Here is a 20,564-nt window from a genome sequence, read left to right on the forward strand (position 1 = left end):
TTTGATGAAGACAAACAGCTGGTCACCAAATTGCTAATTTAAATTTTCATTAGCGTGTTTTTAAACCTTTATTCAAACATCATTATAGTGACATTATACTGTTTTAGATAGTGACAACACATATTTATACCATTACTGATCTATATGTTGATTTTTAAGGGGATTTTAAATTCCAACCCTTTCTTTCTTTTTCCCATCAGGCTTTTGAAAGAGGGGGTTGACCCAAATCATCGACACCGTCTGGGTTGGACTGCTCTCATGGTTGCTGCAATGAACCGACAGCACAGGTCTGTATGTTTTATGAGAAGTCCTCAGTGGTGAGCATATGTTACAGTAATATAGCGATTCTGCTATCATGCAGCTGTCTGCATGAGTTAGCCTGTGAGCATATGTCATCCACGTCCCCCGCTCCAGTTGTTACAGTAGGTCTTCAGAAGTGCAAAGTGCGACTTTCAAACCGACAGACGGTCTTTTACCCGGTCCCCCTTCTCTCTGTCGAACAAATTAAATTAGCCTCCTGGCCCCCTGAACACACACGACACAGAGAGGGGCCGAGGTTAAGGCCGGGCCAAATCCAATTTACAGGGCTTTTATTTTCTGCATCAGGACTGTGTGGTCACTTTTTGTTTAAGGGCCTTATGTGTCTGTGAGAAGCATAATGTGATATTTGTATATGAAAATAGCCTGAAATGAGCTTTTGTTAAATCTCAGAGTTACAGTTGCTCCATGGGGAAGTTTTTGAGATTGTTCAACTTAAATGGAAACATAGGGTTGAAAATATGAGATCTTGCTCAAAAACCAGAAAAAAATATTACTTTTTTTGCAACCAAGAAATGTTCCTCATTTTCAATAAAGTATATAATTCTCTCAATAATAAAATGTATGATTTGTATTTATTGCCCAGGTGAGATCTTTAATTTTTCTTCATTCATATTCATTGATTCTATGATTTAAAGATTTGAAGTTACTGAATGAATAAATTGCCAGAGCACTATTCGATAATTTTTGATAATGCTTATTAATTAGAGTAATTTATGCAGAGAAAATGTCCAGAATTTGCTGTTTTCAGCAGTTTGAACTTAATACCTACATGACTGTTACTTTGGTTTTGCCAACCTGGAATAAAGGGCTTAGTTAAGCGTTTTTCATAACACTGTTCTGTCGATAATGAACTGATTGATCATGTAAGAAAGTGCAGAATTGGTCATAAAAGACAAAAGTTGTTTGAGTCTCTTCTGCTCAGTTTTCAAGAAGCTTGAATTTAAAAACACATAAAGTTAACATGCTTGAATCAATTAATTTAACATTTATTTAATGTGGACACAGTAACATTGATGCTGTGATATTTAATAGTGCCAAGGTCCAAGATTCACTGCTCTAAGTGTTATGTTATAGTGCTTATTTTCAATGTCTGTCCAGAAGGGGATTTTAGAAATTAAAACAAGAATATAGCACAGTTGTGAATAGAGTGCAGATAAAAAGCAGAACTGATTTAAAAAAAAAAAAACTTAAAAAGAGGGCTTTATTGTACATTTTTTACTCACGATAAGCAAACATGTAAGCATGATTTGTTCATGCTAGGGGTGGCGTCAAGATCGCTTAACCGATCTGTATTGGATTATCTTTACACCACGAGTGGAAACAATATTGTTCCTACTTCAGACATACCTTTGTAAAAAGTCTTAAGATTACAGTGCTGGGAAAAGGTATTTGTCCCCTTTCAGATTCCTAAGTTTTTTGCATATTTATCACACTTAAATGCTTTGGATCATCAAACCAATTTTGATATCTCACAAAGACAACCCGAGTAAATATAAAATGCAGTTTTTAAATGATGATCTTATCTATTAAGGGAAAAAAAAATCCAACCTATCTGGCCCTCTGTGAAAAAGTAAGGATTTTCTGGTAGACAGCAGAATTAATTGTTCCATTAATCACAGCAAGTGGTCCAGGTCCTGAAGCAGCAAAGCAACCCAGACCATCACACTGCCACCACCATGTTTGACTGTTGGCATGATGTTCTTTTTTTAAATGCTGTTATTTTTTACAGCAGATGTAATGGACTACACACTTTCCAAAAAGCTGAACTTATGTCTCGTCTGTCCACAGAATATTTCTGCAAAAGTCTTGGGGATCATCAAGATGTTTCTTGGCAAATTTGAGATGAGCCTTTGTGGGGTTTTTTTGTTTGTTTTTTGTTTTTTTTTGTCTGCAGTGGTTTTGGCCTTGGCACTCTCCCATGATGCCATTTTTGCCCAGTGTCTTTCTTAAGGTTGAGTCATGAACTCTGACCTTAACTGAGGCCAGCGAGGCCTGCAGTTCTTAGGATGTTGTTCTGAGTTCTTTTGTGACCTCCTGGATGAGTCGTTGCACTCTTTGAGTGATTTTGGTTGGCCAAGCACTCCTGGGAAAGTTCACCACTGTTCCCAGTCTTCTCCATTTGTGAATAATGGCTCTGACTGTGGTTAGCTGGAGTCCCAAAGCCTTGGAAATGGCTTTGTAACCTCAGCTTTCCAAAAACTGTGATTAATCAAAGTTAACTCATGGTTTAATAAGGGGGGAATTACTTTTTCACATAGGGCCAGATAGGTTTGGATTTTTTTTCCCTTAATTAATAAAATTATCTTGAAGGTCGTGCATTTTCTATTCACTTAGGTTGTCTTTGTGAAAGGCAAAAATTGTTTTGATGATCCAAAACATTTTAGTGTGATAAATATGCCCAAAAAATTAGTAATCAGAAACGGGGCAAATATCTTTTCACAACACTGTATGTTGCATTTTCAGATCAGTGTATAAACTCTTACAGAGTTACAGAGAGAAGGCTGATTATCCTGACAGGGTGTTGAATTTGGGAATGCCATAGTTATTGTATACTGAAGTCGTTTGTTGACTTTATTAGAACCCTGATATCTTGTAACAAACTCACCAAACATAGACAGAGCAAGACCATACAAACATTTGAAAATGAAGTTGAGGTTGCATTAGCTAATGAAGCTTTCAAATCTGAACATGTTTTGTTTCTCTAATACATGACAATGGTGACGTCTTACAGACTTTTTGCCTGTGATTTTTATTACCAGGTTTTATAATGATATGATTAGTTTTAAAGGTGTGGTCTTGGAAGACCAGGAAGAAATACAATATGACAGATGTGAAAATATTATATTATGTACATAGAACGACACATAGAACGACATAGAAAGACACATTCAAGCAATTCTGAAGCAGTTAAAATTGGATTCAACATTTTTGCTAACATAATTCACTTGTTTTACATATTGCAGGTGTGAGTCTAGAAAGATTCTTTGGTACTTAACATGTTCAAACACATTAACGAGCTCATGTAACAAAAAAATGTTCTTTTTTGCATCATTCATAGAGAAGCATACTGACACTGATTTTATTTTGTTCAGAGTTGAATGAGAAGACTCAAGCCACTGTAAGGCAGAGTGCAAAGGGTCATTTAATTCATTAGTGGCTTTCCTTGCTTATCTTGCTGATGTTTATGTGACTGTATCTTCAGCATACATTTATGCAGAACATATCTAAAGAATGTCATTCATATACAAGATAAAAAGCAGCAGACTAAGAACTGATCCCTGGGGTATCCCTATGCTGTTGAAGCAGAACCTGGACTTTTCCCTTTATGTAATCTTTAATGTGTTTTGATGATTTGCCTCCATTATGTTCTAACTTTTAAATAACACCAGCTGAATGATCATCATATGTAACATATTGATGTATCTCTGTTTGCAGATATGTGCGTTTGTGTTTATGCACTGTTGGTGTGTCACTGCACTTGTCTTGTGGTTGTGTGTGTGTTTGTGTGTTATGAGTGCTATAACTCAGCGAGGCAGTGACACTCCTCTGTGTTTAATCCCGTCTCTAACCCCCCAGTGAGCCGTCACTGCTGCAGGGAAGACAGAACATCACTTCACACACATCAGTCACACACAGACACACACGCCCAATGCCACACAAACACACAGACAATGGGAGTTTATACCAAATATCTTAGAAGCCAACTGCCTATTACTCAGTCACACACAACTTTATTTGCGGGCGATAAGTGAAAACACAGGGAGCATCAGTCATGAAAGAGGTTTAGCCCGTAGCTACAGTGTCAGCATGGATCTTATTGTTGAATTACGTACATCCCCTCCCTCACTCACAGAAGTGAAAACTAGGAGTTGTAACCTCAGAGTGACTTTGGGGAAACAGTTTCTAGGTGTCTCGTCCAGCATGTTCTGTGTTCAGAGGTTGATGCCTGGCTGTATGAGGGAATCAGGGGTGGAGTAGAGGGCTGTGTGTAAGAATTAAGGGTGAGACTTTGGGGGCGTGTGTTTGCTTAGCTTTGATGTAGGGCTAAATCAGGGAGGCACAGGGCCTGGCCCAATGTTTGCACTCTTTAGCACACAATACCCATCTCCATCTCTCTGACAATTGCTCCGTCCCTCCCTCGCCACATTTACGCGCACAATGAGCGCTTAGCCGAGTGAAACGCCTGTTGACCGTTCCGACCTGTCGGCCGAGCGACACGATGGGAGAGGGGGACAAAACGAGGGAAAGCAGACGGATGAGAGGCTCGTTTGGAATGAGAGAGGAGAATCGTTTGGATGTGGAGAGAGTGATGTGGAGTGGGATTATGGGTTTGGGATCAGGATTAGCTGTATTGAATAGTGATAAAAACAGAAGAGAGTTCTCAGTGAAATGTTATCGGGATATGGTCATAATCAGGATGGTAAGAAGTCTGGATTATCTACAGAATTAGTTTCTATAGGTGGGATAATAGGTCCGTCAAACACTCTGTCATGTGCCCTGAAATACTACTGCCTCAGAAAGTGATTAACAATAAAATAAACAACTTCAAGGGTATTCCAGTAGAGTGGTCCTCAACTGGTCAACCCTAAGGGCCCACCATCAACTACTCAACGAGAAATTGTGACCCATTTTTAGTTCAGTTTATTTAATGATAAATATCATAGTATAATTTGGACCTCATACAATAAAAACATATAGAGACAGGACAAAATGAGCATCTTTAAAGAGTTTCAGGAACTTTTTTGCACATTTTTTGTTTCTAGGGAACAAATTGGCAACCTGCAAAAAAGGGGCTCCACCATCCACCTTTGGGTCCCAACCCACCAGTTGAGAACCAGTGACATTAAAGCCACATTAATAGATTGTCATGAAAGTTTTACTAGGTGTACACTGCTTTAATTCTTGTACTCATCAGTAACTTTGAGGGTATTTTGCTAGAAATGAGATGATACTAGGTTGATCTTGCCGCTCCTTAGATGATGATTGAATTTCAGAACTAGACTTGAACTTCACCAATGTAAGGAGTTAATCTAACAGAGAAAAAATGGTGTGTTGGAGTTACTTAATATGACTCATTTTATATTTTAAAGTAATAAAAATGAGGCCAGTCTTAAAGATACTGATGCTGATATCATTATTGTGGTTCATGATATACAGTTGGACAAATAATTGAAGTAGCTTGTCCAGACTCATGCACAACTATCTAATAACTGGTGCCAAATATTACTGTTCCTTTAAATAAAGTAGCTGCCTAAAAATAACCTAGCAGAGCAGTTGGATTGGTCAGATTTCATGTCTGTCATCAGGCAAACCCATCTTGCAAAGCTCCAATCGTAAATGATCGTGCCCAGTCTGATAATGGACCTGACCACTTAGTGTCATTTGAGGAGAATAATGCAACAGTTTCATCAGACTTGGACTACATTTCTTTATCAAATAAAGAGCAAAGAACAGCACTGAAAGCTTTTCATGATGGAAAAGATGTTTCCACTCTTCTTCTGACCTGTCATGAGTTTGCGATAGTTACAGGTGGGGTTTAGTTGTACTGTAAGCTAGTATAAACCATGGCTGCTAGTGGAGCTGTTAGCTTGCATGTATCTATAGTCTAGCAGCAGTTTTATGAGACATTGGCCACTTATCTTTATTAAAACAAAAGCTAAGAGCCACACTGAAAGCTTCTCTTGGCAGAGAAGATTTTTTTGCATTTCTCTCAAACCTCCTCTGCAGTACCTATCTGTCACACTCAGGTTACTAACGGAACTTGGCATGCCTGCTACCTCATATTGTCTTGTAGCTCTGATTGGCCTGTAATTGATGGAATGGGGAGAATATCCATCCATCATCTAATCACCTTTCAAAAATCCTCTGAAAAGTCCTACCTTTCCCAAATTTCTTGTGTGTGAGGTTTCCCCAAATGAATGTAAAATATGTGCTATGCAGAGGTGGAAAAAGTACTAGACTCTTGTACTCAGGTAAAAGTGAAGTTTGAATAAAATCAACTTAAGTAGAAGTAAAAGTAGTGATCTATAAATCTACTCAAGTAAAAGTAAAATGTGTTTCATTCAAAATTTACTAAAAGTACTGAGTAGCTACTTTTGGTACCTGAGGAGGTTATACACCGCGTTCAACATTATTATGCAAATAATGTTTTTCTCTGAATTTCCTAAATATTAATGCAAATGACAGTCAGAATATTTTTCAAGTCATCAGCCATTAGAGCATAATTCAAATGTTTTTGAACAAACTTCATAATGACAAAAATTATTTTTTTTAAAATAAAAACCTCAAAATGCACTGTTCCACATTATTAAGCACAACAGCTTTTAAAACATTTTATAGGTTGTAAAGAACTGAAAATGGTCATTTGTAGAAATTGCAGCATCAGGGGGTCATATTTACTGAAATCAAAGCTATTTCAATCAAAAGCATATTAACAGGACAAGTTCCATGTTAACATAGGAGCCCTTCTTTGATATGACCTTCACTATTCTTGCATCCATTGAATTTGTGAGTTTTTGGAGAGTTTCTGCTAGAATTTTTTTTTGCAGGATGTCAGAATATCCTCCCAGAGCTGCTGTTTTGATGTGAACTGCCTCCCACCCTCATAGATCTTTAGCTTGAGGATGCTCCAAAGGTTCTCAGTAGGGTTGAGTTCAGGGGAGGATGGGGGCCACACCATGAGTTTCTCTCCTTTTATGCCCATAGCAGCCAATGACACAGAGGTAGTCTTTGCAGCATGAGATGGAGCACTGTCATGCTTGAAGAAAATTTTGCTACAGAAGGCATGATTCTCTTTTTGTACCATGGAAGAAAGTGGTCAGTCAGAAACTTTGTATACTTTGCCGAGGTCATTTTCACACCTTCAGGGACCCTAAAGGGGCCTATCAGCTCTCTCCTCATGATTCCGGCCCAAACATGACTCCGCCCCCTCCTTGTTGACGTCCCGGCCTCATTGAGACATGGTGGCCATCCACCAACCATCTACTACTCCTCCATCTGGACCATCCAGGGTTGCATGGCACTCATCAGTCAACAAGACTGTTTGAAAATGAGTCTTCATGTATTTCTGGGCCCACTGCAACCATTTCTGCTTGTGAGCATTGGTTAGGGGTGGCTGAATAATTGGTGTATACATGACTGTAAGCCTCTGGAGGATCCTACACCTTGAGGTTGGTGGGACTCCAGAGGCACCAGCAGCTTCAAATGCTTGTTTGCTGCTTTGTAATGGCATTTTAGCATCTGCTCTCTTAATCTGATGTATTTGTCCGTCCGAAACTTTCCTCATTGTGTCTTTGTCTGCACAAACCCGTCTGTGCTCTGAATCAGCCACAAATTTCTTCACAGTACAATGATCATGCTTAATTTTTCCTGAAATATCGAATGTTTTCATTCCTTGTCCAAGGCATTACACTATTTGACACTTTTCAGCAGCAAAGAGATCCTTTTTCTTCCCCATATTGCTGAAACCTGTGGCCTGCTTAATAATGTGGAACATGTGGAAAAGTGCATTTTGAGGTTTTTATTTTTAAAAAAATAATAGTTATCATTATGAAGTTTGTTCAAAAACATTTGAATTAAACTCTAACTGCTGGTGACTTGAAAAATACTATGACTGTCATTTGCATTGATATTTAGAAAATCAGAGGAAAAACGTCGTTTGCATAATAATGTGGAATGCGGTGTACTATAAAACATGATCTTTTCTTAATGTGAAATAACTATAAGATAATATGAATATTTAACCAGGTTGTTTTCATAAGGTGTGACTTAACCTAAAGTAAAATGCAACAGCTGTTTCAGGATAAAATGTGGAATCATTCTTTTGTTACTGACCCTCATGTGCTGTGAAAGTCAAACTTCTGGCCATTTTCTTGCTGAAAGCTAGAGCCTCCTCATTTTGGCTTTTAGTGTTGATTTTTTTTTTTTTTTACCCAGCATTTGATGCTTTTATAAATATGGTAAAGTACAATACTTCCCTGAAAATTAACTTAAGTAAAAATCAACGTAGTGATTTTGAAAAATACCCAAAAAAGTACAAGTACACAAAAAAGCTACTTATGAAACAGTCTATCTGGTGTGTCAGGTTACCCTAAACATGTTTCCCAGCAAATCTGACTCATTGCATTGTCATCTGCATTAGCCACGGTGGCGCTTTTGGCATGAAATATGAAAATATGGCATGAAAACTTTAAATGCTAGATTAAAAAAAGACAGTAAGATCATGTTGAAAAGCACTAAAAAGAAACTAGGAGATAAAGATGACAAGTAACTGTGATTTAGCACTAAAAATGTAGTTTGGGCTCTAGATGACATTCATTCATGGCTTTATTTGATAAGAGCTGGAAAAGCACACCACATAAAACAGTTTCTTACAAGATTGCACAAGATTGTGTGACACATTAAAAGTTTTGTTGACCTTGATGACCTGCTAGAGGTGTTCAGCATAGCCTAAACTGCAGTAAGGGCCTGTTAACCCATCTGCCACCATAGTATTCCACCCTAAATAATGTACTGGTCATTTGCATTAAACAGCTGCAGCCTGTGACACAGGTCAGTTTGGTCAGATTTTAAACACCTAATGGCTCCCCACCTTTCAAGATGAACCTGAATCTTAACTGTGCAAGTTATTCTAAGGTTACCTCATTATAGTTACTGACAAAAATGCTTTGTTAGATCCTATAAATGTATGACTACTCAGATGTTTTTCATTCATTAGTCATGAATGTAAAAGTTAAAAAAAAAAAGATCAGGGGATTTTTTTTCTTAAGTATTGCATTCTCTATTAGGTATTTAGAATTAGATATTTAAACTTTATTTTTGCAAATCTAATTTAAGTTTTCTAAAGAATTTTATTACTTGTGTTTTTACCAATCAGATTATTTCTCTTAAATGAAAAAGACAAAGTGCTTTAAGCCTCTTTTCCTGGCATCTATGTGACCCCAGGTGTGCACCAGGTGAGATGGGGTCAAGTGAGGTCCAGGGTCTTTGCCAGGTGGTCAGAGACATGGATGGTCAGCTCGGCTCGGGTGTCTTTTATAGCGCAGGAGAGACGGAAGTGTCTGTTTCCTGTCTACCCTCCAGGGCAAAAATGGGAAACTAACACCAGCCTCCCATGGTAGCACTGGTCAGCTGCTGGCACAAGCAATTAGCAACCTCAGCACCGACTTGTGAAGGACTTTATTTAAGCTTTTGATACAAAAGATGAATGGCGGTATGGTAGAGAGAACCTCCTTTTGGCTGTAAAGGTGAGGCTGAGGTACTTAAAATGACATTCATTTAGCTTGAAGACTGACTGTTGTGCTCCCACTCAAAGCACATTATGTGTGTTTAGTTTAGTTGTTAAGCTATAAAAGTAAAATAATCTTGTAATTTACAGATAATATTGTTTTGATACTCCCAGGATCACATTAGGAAGTGTGTAATTTTAGCTTTTGGCCTAGTCCTTCAAAATGGGACTTTAACCTAATTAACCTCTGCATGCCTTCAGTTTGCCCTCAAATTAGTGCTGCAGCTCTCCTCCTAAACGTCCCAAATAAAGTTAGCCACTTGATCATCAGTTGATTAGTAAAACTATAAACTGTTTCCAAGAGCTCATTAGTTTTAGCACTATCCTGTGTAATTAAATCTCCCTCTCTTTCATCTTTTTAGCTGCACTTCTCCGCTTTTATCCACTCCTCCTCCCTCTCCTCCTCCTCACTGAAGTTTTCCTTTCTTTATCCCTCCGTGTTTACCTTTCCGATGCCATTAACGCTTTTCAGACTGCCGCATTTCTTCACACAGCCCTGCCCAGCCTCGTGTGACCAACCTAAGTCTGTGTATGTGTCTCGCAGGATGCACCCATGTGTTTGTAAAAGTGCTTGCAAGGGTGAGAAGAGAGCCCACTGTGGGTCACGGCCCCCCCCGGAGTCCCTTAGTCACCGCGATACAGTAACAAAAGGGGACCCCCAGATAGTCCTTTATGCCTGTTCAGCAAGGTCAGACACAAAGACCTGGTCAGGCCGTTCTCAGCCCCGCTCTCACACTGAAACACATTTGTTCTGTTAGGGACTATAGACCAACAACCCACCACAGGCTGCTCAGATTTTCACAGAGGTTAAAGTAAAAATAGGGGAAAGGAGTTTTTCTGCATTTACTTCTCTTAAAGCAGTCTACAGGAGTATTTCACTGGTCCTTTTTTCTGTACTTTCATTTTTTAACCTCTACTGGATCTCAAACATACAAAGGTATTGCAAATTATTTACAACGTCAACAAAACTAAGCAGACTTCAAGTTTTTGAAGGTAGCTTAAATGGAAAATGTATATATTTATTTTTCAAAATCTTTATTTTTTTGTGACATATCAATTTAATGCTGGCATCAGGTAGATGTACCTGACTGCTCTATCAAATTATAGATTTTTACTGGGCAGAAGTCACCAGCAGGATCAACTGTGATCTGTTTTAAAGACCAAACATAAGAGAAAATGTTAGCATAGCACCAGAAATTGGCTAAACCAATATTATCAGCCCCATTCTCACAGTTGGTGTGTCTCTGTATCATACCTTACCCTATCCTGCCAGTGTGGTTTGTTGTACTCCAGCATGGTCTGAGCAGTGAAGCCGAAGCAGCCGCTTGCAGTACACAATAAATGGAGATGAATTTCACTCCATTTAGTCTCATGCAGTATGTGACTGTGGCAGCCGCATGCGCTGAAGATATCACATGCCTCACCACTTCATACCAATATAAAAGTCACCTTGGTGTATGAGCTGCAATGAACTTTTTAGATGAAAAATAGTTACACTGTAAAAACGAAACTAAGGGCCCAACATGAAACACCGAAGTAACAAGTTTCACAGTTTTTTTTGTGTCGAGGGGCCCAACTTAATACTTCATGTTACCATTTAGTTGACATAACTTGTACACAACTAAAAATGTCAAGTTGGCAGAGCATTTTTCCAGTGGAAATATATATATATACATTTCAGTGGGCTTGACTTGAGTAAATGGGATAACTTTTTAAGTTGAAACCCAAGAAAATGTTGGCTTATCTTAAATTTCTTTGTTCACTCAGTTTTTATCTTGCATAATTTAGGAAACTTAATAGAATGTATTGTATCAACCAGTTCAGTTATCAGGGGTGCATTCAATACTTAAGAACTTGTTCGCGCAATATTAACCAAGTTTAAGGATATTTTGACAGTGTATTAAAAATGCATCTTGTACTCCAGATTATGCTGCAAAGCTGAATTATTTCAGTGCAAAGACACGTAGACTTAGCACAAAAAGTAAGGAAATTTGTGTTTAATAGATTTTTTCTTTGTTGTAAAATTGCTTCTCTGCAATAAATCTAATAAAGTCTCTTTTTTTGCCCTTTAAATGGTTCCATCTTTGTAAGGAACATACATTTGTAGGATGAGCAGCAGAGCTGATGTGGGTTCCACCTTTGAAAACTTTGCCAAATCTTCTCTGCAAATGCCAAGCTTTTTACTGCTGTTGCTACTGACTCTTGTTTTGAGCTTCTTGTACCCCCAGGTTATGATAATCAAGTGCCTGTCTGTCATCATTGGAGGCAAGCTCAATGCAGAGATGCATCAAGATGAGATTCTGCAACAAGTTGCAATCCCATATCTCCACAGTCTGTGACCGCTCCTCCAAGATGACATGCTTGCACCAACAGAGGGGCTTTGATCAGAGACCACCTCCAGAATTTGTGAGTGGACGACGGAATGGCCTGCCAGCAGTGTTGAGCACAGCCCCATTAAATACTTGTGTGATCAGCTTGGGGAGGCTTTCAGTGCAAGAGTGACCAACACAACCATATTTGCTGACTTGCGAAAAATGCTGATTGAGGAATGGGATGCCATCCCACAGGAGTGTGTGACCGGGCTGGTGACCAGCATGAGGATTGCCAATATCTTGTTTCTTCAGACCTCACTCATCCAATCCACCAAACAAAACCAAACAAGAGTCAGTGACAGAATAAGCTATTTGGCATTGGCAGAGAACTTTGAGCAAATTTTTCATGGGTACAATCCACATACTCAGCTCTGCTGCTCATCCCACAAATACATGGTTCTTACAAATGTGGCACCATTTAAAGGGGAAATAAAACGGCTTTCTAACAGTATAAGATATGTTTTCAAGAAGCACTGTTGCATTGTTCTGAATAACTGTTTCCAATTTTGGACTGAACAGGCTCTTGCTTTAACAGTCTAGCAGAAAAAATGTACCTCCCAGGTGAAATAATAGCCTGCAGAGTTCTGGCAGGGTTCATGTTTCAGCCATGGCCCTCTGTCAGCAAAGACAAGGAGCTGACACGTTTTTGTGTGTGTTCATGTGTGTGTCTGCGTCTCAATGTCAAAGCCAACGCTCATGTTCATGGTGGTAAATGTAAAGTGTCTTCTGTAGACGGAGAGACGGTACCTGGAATGTCTGTCGGGTCACAGTGAGTGGTGTTGCCGAGGTTCTTGTGTTTGTTCTATAAGGCGGTACGCTCCAATGAAGGGCTACATACAAACACACAGACCCCCTCTCTTTTCCAATGGCACCGGAAACAGGCTGGACCCCTGCCCACTTCCATGTCGACATATGTACATGTTACGAGGCAGACAAGTGTGTGGATAAGAAGAAAAGACGAAAGAGGCTATTGAAAGTTATCCAGAAATGGAAGTAAATCAGGGGAAAGGGTCATTATCACTTTAGGTTTTTGATATTTGCATTTGTCTTTGTGTACAATGTCATTGTTTTGGAAGCCTTTGGTATGAGAGAAATGGTGTTAATGGGTCAGGGATAAGTCAGTCTTTATACTTTACTTTGTAACCTGACTGCATATTTAGTGGCACGGTGGGCATTTTATGAAGATATACCAGTTTTATCACTTCCTTTTCACATCTGTTTCTGTGGTTTGTTTATGGCATGAATAGGGGAAACATGAATGGAAGTAAATCATGCTAAAAAAAGAACAAGAAAGCAAAGTAATATCAGAAAGTTTGAAAAGAAGTTAAAAGATGAAGCATGATAAGAAGAGAAACCAAATTACTGTGAATGAATATATTAATCCTGCACTATAGCCTTTAAGGAGTATTTTATATGCTTCAGTTTACCAGGTATTTTCTTATTTTTTCATAATTGTCCTGTGATATGTCAGATATTGCAGAATTGTTGGATTGCAATGTAATCTAAATTCCCCTGAATTTTCCAACCTTATTGCATATGTTGTCTTGTATTGTATTGTATTGTATCATAACGGGTGCATTGGCCCTTTAGCAGTTGCTGCCAAAAGATTGCAGGTCTTTTTCTTTTTCACAAAATAGCCTTTTCTTTGTAAATAAATATTTGAAATTCCTGGCATTCATCCATGAGACAAGAACGTTGGTTTACTGTTCAGTAATTACAATTAAGAGAGTGCTGATTTGTTGGTCAGAGTCCTTAGTTCAAAACAAGAATTAAGCATCAGATGTGGGCAGACCAGAGCAGTATGTCTACTGTCACATGAGAAAAAATGTTGGTATAGCAGCAGTGTTACACAATCAACAGGAATGCGAAAAACACTGGTATTAGTGAGCATCTAAATTGTTATTTTAAATGTCAGTATTGGCCCTAATTTTTGACAATCAGTGCATCTTTATATCATATTGTATCATGTCTTGTCATGCTATATCCTATGGTCTTGTATGGTTTTGTACTGTAACATTGAATCATGAATTTCTGGTGATTTTCATCCCCAACACTGAATTCTTACAACAGAAGGCCATGCCTTGAGCACTTGTGGTTTGGTTTGATATAAATTTCAGTAATTTCATGTGTTTTATTTTGTCTTTGTGTCTTCTGATGTCTTCTAGCGTGGTGAAGGTTCTGATAGAAGCTGGTGCTGACCCAAATGCTGGAGACCACTTCAACAATGTTTATGACACCTCACGGGAGAAGGGCATCCACTCACTGGAAGGTGAAGAAGGAATAAAAAAACACTTTCAGCCTGTGTGTGCAGAAATCACATGAGTGTTTGTGTGTAGTTACTATATTACACATATGAATCCTAAGTGTTGAGCCAGATATTCTGAGACATTAGGATTTGCATAAGGATTTGCATATATGTACATGTTTCATTTCTTCTGTGTTATTTATTTTCTATGTTCTGTGACAAGAAGTCTGTATTTTATTTGTTTTTCTTCAGAGCTGCACACTAAATAGGATGGCACACACACAATAGCACACACTCCCCCCTCCAGTCTGTGCTGCGTTTCTGCCGACATATTTATATGGGATATGTATATTGCAGACATTTATATGGCTGTCAGGTTTGGGTCCACGTGGGGACGGCGCAGCGTGGGGAAGCGTTTCCCAGACGCACACTGATGGATGGGCTAGGGGGGCCTGTGCGACGCTTTATTGGGTTAGCTGTGATTATCCCGCCCTGTCTCTCTCTCACACACACACTGCAGAGGAGAGACTGCCAGAGAAAAAAAGAGCAGAGTGGATAGAGGAAAGGAAAGACTGATGAAGGGAGGAAGGATGAGAGGAGGAAGGCAGTGAGAGAAGACTTTAAGAGAGAGTTTAAAGATGGGGGAGAGGAAAGGAGATTTGGATGTTGCAAGGCATGATGGAGGGAGCAAGGGATCAGAGGAAATGGGTGGGATGATGAGGGAGGGAGAGCAAGTCAGGAAATGGATGAGACAAAGTTATTGGGATAGAGGGAGCAGGGAGGAAGGGAGGAAGAGAGGGTGCAAGTGCTGAAAGGAATTGATGGTTAGGGAGGAGGAGAGGAAGGAGGCAGAAAATATAAAAGTGGATGATGGAGGAGTGGCACGAGATGAGTGCTCTTATGAAAAAGATAAGTAAGGAGAGAATGATAGACTATGTCTATTATCAGAAAGGAGCAAAGCAGAGCAGCACCTAAAACATAACGCATATTATTCTGATCACCATGGACAGTTGAGCTTAAATCTGTGAAAATGAACAACTACTCTGAAGCTGGAAACAGGAGAAACAATCTTGTAGCCTGCTGTTTTATCATTACAACATGTTATGGAGCCTAACAAGTCACTGTGAAGAGATTAAAGAAAGTTTCTGCACAGACAAATATTTCTGCATAAAGTTGTTAAATCATCACTCTTCTGCTGGTTGTTTTCTCATCTGTCGGTTTTAGGTGTAATGCCGGTAAGACATTGGATATTCTATTTATTTGTTTATTTTGTTAGTTGGTTTGTACAAAACAACAACAATTCACACTGCTAAGAGAACCGATGACTCAGTGATTAGGTAGACCCTATGTATGGAGGCTGGAGTTTTCCAAGCTGGTAGCCCTGGTACAAGTCTGACCTCTGGTTCCTTGCACACATGTCATTTGGCATTCTGTCTTCCTGATTTTGTACTACATTTACTTTCCTGTCTAAAAAGTAGATAAAGCTTTTTGGGGGATGAGAGGATTTTGTAGAGGGACTGAAAAAGACATGTGCTAACCAGAGGTTGCTTTGAGCCCGCCCCCAACTGACACAAAAAAAGTCATACATTGTGGTCAAAGACTTACATCAATTAGATTTTTTTATTGTGTAAATCCAAGCAAAATAACTCTTTATGCCACCCACCTTGGGGGTCCTGGATCTCAGGTTGGGAGCCAAGGCACTAGACAACACCAGGGTCAGGATTTGAACCTGCTGTTACACGTGTGTTTGGGACTGTGGCTGAACTGGTGCAGTTTACCGTCTTTAAAAATGTATAGATATAACTACTCCCAACTTTAGCAAGTACTTGGCAAATGCTGAAGAAAAGGCAGTTTTTGTGAGAAGAATTTTGTGCAAAACAAGGCTCTGGATGTTCAGCCATTTCCTTCCTTGGATAGTTAAAAAAAAACAGTACAACACACTACCACAAAAAGAAAAAACAATATAAGGGTTATTAGGGTTAGCTCAGTTGGTAGAGCAAGCACCCGTATTAGGGGGCTACAGTCCTCATCGCACTGGTGATAACAGTGATTCCCAGTCTCTGCGCTGTTTGGTTCATCTCATATAAAAGAAAAAGCCTAAAAAACAATCTTATAAACAAACATAAAACAAACAAATAAGCAGTATCACACAGGATATAAAGACAAACATGCCTGATACAAACATACCTTTGAGGAAAATTTTATCTTTTTTACTTGAGAACTGTAATTGGAACTTAAAATGAATTAAAATTCTACAGATGGACCATTCCCATATTAGGTCTTTTGTGTGACTTTTTTGCCGTTTTTAAACAATATTCACAATTCGTTCTAATTATTTCTTGCCTCTCCATTCTCTCTGTCTTCTTGTCACAGTCCTCGTGTCCAGAGAAGATGAATTCAGCAGCAGGCTTAGCAGCAGGGCTGGCTTCCGTGGCTGCACGGCACTTCACTACGCCACGCTGGCTGATGACCCAAACACTGTCCGCATGCTGCTGGAGGCTGGTACGTCACCACCATCCCAATTCTTTCTCCCATTCAACAACTAACAAAGTTGTCTATTCTTCACTTTCACATTTTGCAAAACAACCCTTCAGTTTTGCCTAGCAACTGGACATCATATCATGTAGTGTTATGAAAGCAAAGCAAACATCATTTTATGGCATTGAGCTGTTGTCCTTGGACAAAACTGAGCCCCAAAATGACTCCAGAAGGCACAGCCACAGAGTTATTATTGAGATTGTGATTAGATTAGATTCTGATGAGCAGGCTGGCACTTTATAAAGCAGCCTGTGCATCAGCGTACAAGTGTATGAGTGCAAAGTGTAAACTGATTGAAGTGGTTGGAAGATTGCACCAGTGCTTAGATGCAGCCTATTACATCTGTGCTGTTTGTCATATTTTATTCTATTGATAGGCCCCACTTAGCAAGAAAGGAAGGAAGAGGTACAGAAGATGTTCAAGCCCCAGTAATTTGAAAAGTTTTGATGTGTGATCTTGGATTGATAGTTACTTTATCAGTAGAACATCTCTGCTGATGTGATTATGTTATCGACTCTGTATGTTCGAGTGGCTGTACAAGATAGAATTTGGAGTTGATGGAGTTTGGCTATAGACTAAATAAGGAGGTGTTTTGTTGTTCTGTACATTTTTACCCATAGTCTCTTTTACATCGCTGATTCATAGTGGGACTTTTACACCCCTGTAATGCTAGCTTTTGGTGTAAATGTCAAAGATCTGAAATGGCACTGCTAAGCTGTCCAGCCCACGAGCTGACATCACAGCAAGAAACAGCATTCTGTGTATGTATTTGTGAAGCTCCCAATATTTGTTGGCACATTTTGCCTCTTGAGCCACGGTAAAACCACCAACCACCAATAGTCATCCCAGTTTAAAAGAGCATTAAAGACTGGAATTCGATAAACAAATTTAACCGTTTATCTGGGCACCCCTAGTGAAAGGCAGAAATTAGACTTTTGTAAATTTGTGCTGAATAGATTTTTTTTTTCATTCTAATTTTCTGGTAAGGCACTTTTAATCAACTTTTCGAATTTTTTTTTTTTTTTTTTTTGATACAAAAATTCCTTGTGGTTACTAAACAGAAGTATTTATTTATTTATTTGTAGGTAATTTAAAGTACCAGCTGTACCCCACCACATGTCAGAGTCATTATCTCCTTATTGTCTTTCCAAACTAAGAGGTGTTCTTTGTCCATTTTCTTCCTCTGATGCATTTTTCAGATCCATAATCCAGTACGAAACGCTCCACACAGAAACCTTGCCCACAAAGTCTGATGCCTTTTTTCTTATTCCTGAAAAAAATACCAGAAAATGCAGTCATCAAGCTGTGATGATGACCTTGTGGTTCTATAACTCCTTGAGAAAGCAAAAAGGAAACACTGGGTACACCCGCTCCTGGAAACAAGACAAGGGGACATAGAGGAGCTCTGGAATTATCCGAGTCACTTCCAGGTGTTTTTCATGATGTCAGTGGTCCAGTTAGATACCCCGCTAGTTATACTGGAACCACTCAATTGAAAGAAGACCACTAATCCCTGTCAAGCATTTGAACTTTGGACACTAGCTAGCACAGTGACTTTGATGGATTTTTCAGAAAGCAGAAAATCGAACCTGTTCCAAAAACATAATGTTGGAGTGAAGTTTCTGGATCAGTGTGCAAACACAAAGAGATCATAATTTTATAAATACTGTAAGAAGCAATTTCAAAGAAAAATAGAAGACTCCATGTGCAAAGGCCTTAAGTCTCTCATTGTGCCACTAGAGCTGGAGGCAGTATCCTTTCAATCGTCTTTAAAAAGCCTCCATGTATCATCGTCTTAACGCTTCTACCCCCGAGTAATATAAACAGTATTACAAAGCTCATTTGAAATTGATCACTTGTTCATACCCCCCTCTCCATTCAGCTACACTGCACTCGCACCTGTCGTTGACTCAGCTCCACACACACCCTCGGGGCTAAATATCCCCCTCAGTTTCCAGGCGAGCAGCTCTTAACCAGGCCAGGCCTAGTTGAACTGTGACCTCCGCACAGAGCATGCCCTTGGGGTAACTCCACAATCACAGGATGTGTTTGCCTTTGTGTGTGTATGTCTTTGAGAGTATCTCTGTGTTTGTGCACTCAAGCTTGCTTTTTATTTATTAAAATATTCATGTAGGCTTTTGTCTTTTTCATACATTTAAGTCTATACACGCCTCTTTGAATCAGAACAGGTCATCTGAGGTCTTTAGACTGATCGGTTTTTAATCTAAAAACACTCCATTTATTTGGATCAAACACCCAAACCAACATCATTATACACACTCTCTCACACACAGATATAGAGACTAGTATTAATGTCTTGTTTATGTTTATGATGGATGGTGCGTCCAGAGCTCAGTCTGCCCGTCTCACCCCTGCCTCTGTGAACGTTCAGTACGCTTAAACAAATCACGTCATGTAACTCGATCAAATGTTCTGCAGATGCATTTTTGAATTAAAAAGGTAAGAAATTTCACAAAGCAGAGACATTTGTTATAAGACAATCAGATTAAAGACACAGCAGGTTTTTGCTCGCCCGACTAAGTCGGTTGCAGGGTTGGCGCCGCCATCTCACCCAATCACAATCATGACATCACAGAAACACTTATCTGTCCATGTGCATAAACAGAATTAAATGCTTTGGAATATTTCCTTGATTTTTCTAGACGAAGATTTGTGCCATCTTGTCTTCGTAGACTCCTATCAATCTTTCACATCACAAAATGTCATAATGGAGCACCGCTCGCTGCAGGACATCAGTGTGGATTAGTGTGCACGTGTGCATTGGTGTGTGTTCCTTCATGTATGTGGCTTCCTGTATGGGGTTGTGAGTCCTATACTTTATTTCCCTTGTGTTTGTATCCATCCATGTTACTCTAGTATCTATGGGTTTGCTCTTTTGGCCTCAGCCGGCCCTCCACCCACATCTCCATCCATCACAGTCTCCAGGCCCACCCTCGGGCCTCTCCTCAGCACACGGTCCCTAACATTACTTGCACAGCCTCTCCAGCTCCTCCATCAGGCCCTGCAGCTAGGAGGCACTGTGTAATGGTAGTGCTCTGTAGGTGGTAACAGGCCAGTGGAGACACACATGCTCATGGAGGCACACAATACAAAAACAAGGACGCACTGACAAAGATCAGCAGGGGCTCTCTCCCACCAGCTGCAGTGAAAGAGAAGGAGGAGGAAATAGGAAAGAGAAGGGGACTCCTAATAGGCATAACTAAAGCACTCCTAATGAAGGGATCCTGTGTATGCAGCGGTGCGTGTGTGACTGTTCAGCTGGGCTGTGCGTGTGGGTCCTTAGTGTTGATCCTGTTATAAAGTGCTATGGCCCAGAGGGCTGGCCTGATATTAAAGCCCTAAATGATGCTATTTATTATGTCCACTGTCTATGTGTGGCTCTGTGTGTGTGTGTGTGTGTGTGTGTGTGTGGGTGCTTTATTGCTTTCCTCCCTCATGTTTTGGGTGGTTGTTCAGGGGGGTTAGTGTTGTATTATTGTCAGGATCGATAGCTTTGTGAGCAGGTCACAAAATTTAGGAGTTTATCGATAATAACCAGAGTGATTATTAGTCTCTTTGGTCAGAGCTGTAGGAGCAGCCAGCACCTGTTTCTTTTACAAACACTGATGCGCTTTTTTCGGAAAGGAGAAACTCTGTCTTTTTTTTTTTTTTTTAGATCTCTCTTTCCAACGTTCCACCTCCTGCTAAGAAAATACGCTGAGATCATCCCACCCTGCTGTGTTAATTTTGGCAGCAATTTCAGCAATTCAATCTTCACATTAAAATGCCACATAGTCATTTT

At 39.6% G+C, this 20,564-nt stretch overlaps 1 protein-coding gene across 1 annotated transcript in view; it reads left to right on the forward strand.

Annotated features, from left to right (window-relative positions):
- Positions 1 to 20,564, forward strand: part of clpb (caseinolytic mitochondrial matrix peptidase chaperone subunit B) — a 51,593-nt gene that overhangs the window by 2,926 nt on the left and 28,103 nt on the right. The window contains exons 3-5 of the mRNA XM_041803818.1: positions 201 to 287; positions 14,145 to 14,248; positions 16,598 to 16,726. Coding sequence (XP_041659752.1) covers positions 201 to 287; positions 14,145 to 14,248; positions 16,598 to 16,726 — 320 coding nt within the window. The remainder of the gene's footprint in view (positions 1 to 200; positions 288 to 14,144; positions 14,249 to 16,597; positions 16,727 to 20,564) is intronic.

The sequence above is a fragment of the Cheilinus undulatus genome, linkage group 2, assembly GCF_018320785.1.
Source record: "Cheilinus undulatus linkage group 2, ASM1832078v1, whole genome shotgun sequence".
NCBI classification, from domain to species: Eukaryota; Metazoa; Chordata; class Actinopteri; order Labriformes; family Labridae; genus Cheilinus; species Cheilinus undulatus.